The sequence below is a fragment of the Procambarus clarkii genome, chromosome 41, assembly GCF_040958095.1.
Source record: "Procambarus clarkii isolate CNS0578487 chromosome 41, FALCON_Pclarkii_2.0, whole genome shotgun sequence".
Lineage (NCBI taxonomy): Eukaryota > Metazoa > Arthropoda > Malacostraca > Decapoda > Cambaridae > Procambarus > Procambarus clarkii.
In genome coordinates this window covers 27,186,107-27,187,800 of record NC_091190.1, presented here as the reverse complement: position 1 = coordinate 27,187,800, position 1,694 = coordinate 27,186,107, and the positions used below count along the sequence as shown (strand labels likewise).

Below are 1,694 nucleotides of genomic sequence, written 5' to 3'. Positions count from 1 at the left end.
AAGCCAGTATGAGGCTATGTTTAGCACACCAATAAACATGACAGTTGAAAATCCAGACAGCTTCTTTATGAATGACATTCAAGCTGCAGATAATATAACGGATATTAACACGAACTCGGAAGACTTTGAAAGAGAAATTGACAATATGCCCATGCACTCAGCTCCTGGGCCTGACTCGTGGTATTCAATATTCATAAAGAAATGTAAAGTACCAGTAGCGCGAGCGCTCAGCGGAATATGGAGAAAGAGCCTGGATACAGGGGAGATACCAGCAGCACTTAAATCTGCATATATAGCTCTTCTGCACAAGGGGGGTAGTAAAGCTATGGCAAAAAATTATAGACCAGTTGCACTAACATCACACATAATAAAAGTTTTTGAAAGAGTGATTAGGAATCAAATTTCTAGTGTTATGGAAAATAATGAACTACACAACCCAGGATAACATGGATTTTGAGCGGGAAGATCCTGTCTGTCACAGTTACTTCAACCACGATGACAAAAATCACAGAAGCCTTAGAAGAAAAGCAAAATACTGATGTTGTATACAGAGACTTTTCAAAGGTATTTGATAAATGTGATCATGGAGTGATAGCCCATAAAATGAGATCAATAGGAATAACGGGTAAAGTGGGGAGTTGGATTTTCAACGTTCTGTCAAACAGAATGTAGAGTGAGGGTCAATCAAGTAAGATCAAGCCCAGGTGCAGTGAAAAACTCTGTACCCCAGGGCACAGTCCTTGCACAACTGTTATTTCTCATTCTTATCTCGGATATAGACAAAAGAACTAGTAACAGCTTCGTGTCATCCTATGCTGATGATACAAAAATCAGCATGAAAATTTCCTCTGTAAAGGACACTGAAAAACTGCAGGCAGATATTAATAGGGTCTTCGATTGGGCAACTGAAAATAACATGATATTTAACGGAGACAAGCTCCAGGTACTGAGGTATGGAGGAAACGAGGAAGTTAAACGAAACACAGGGTACCGGACACAATCAGACCCACTCACTATAAGGAAACGCAACATGTAAAAGATCTAGGAATTATGATGTCTGACGACCTGACATTTAGTGAACATAACCGAACAAATATAGCGGCGGCCAGGAAAATGATTGGATGATTATGAGAACGTTCACATCCAGAGACCCCACAGCAATGGTAATATTATTGTAATCACTGGTGCTGTCTCGTCTTGAGTACTGCTCGGTACTCACTTCCCCTTTCAGAGCAGGAGAGATCTCTAAATTAGAGGGAATACAGAGAACATACACGGCACGCATAGAAACGATAAAACATCTAAATTATTGGGACCGTCTGAAAGCTCTTAAAATGTACTCTCTGGAAAGGAGACGAGAGAGTTATTAAATAATATATATATATATATATATGGAAGATACCTGAAGGCCAGGTCCCTAATTTCCAGTAGAATAACAACATACTGGAACGAAAGATACGGAAGGAAATGCACAATACAACCAGTGAGAAGTAGAGGTGCCATAGGCACAATCACTGAGCACTCTCTGAGCATGAGGGGTCTACAGCTGTTAAACACCCTCCCAGCAAGCATTAGAAATATTGCTTTAACAAAGGTGGATGTATTCAAGAGGCACTTAGGTAAGTTCCTGCAAGAAGTGCCGGACCAAACAGGCTATAGTGGACATGTGGGCCTGCGGGCCGCTCCAAATAACA

General features: G+C 40.8%; 1 protein-coding gene across 1 annotated transcript; it reads left to right on the top strand.

The window, feature by feature from the left end:
• The first annotated feature begins 495 nt into the window (after nucleotides 1-495).
• LOC138373216 (uncharacterized) lies at nucleotides 496-1,036 on the top strand. Its single transcript, XM_069339252.1, has 2 exons — nucleotides 496-625; nucleotides 780-1,036. The coding sequence occupies exons 1-2, from the start codon at nucleotides 496-498 to the stop codon at nucleotides 1,034-1,036; spliced, it is 387 nt and encodes a 128-aa protein (XP_069195353.1).
• The last annotated feature ends 658 nt before the right edge of the window (nucleotides 1,037-1,694 follow it).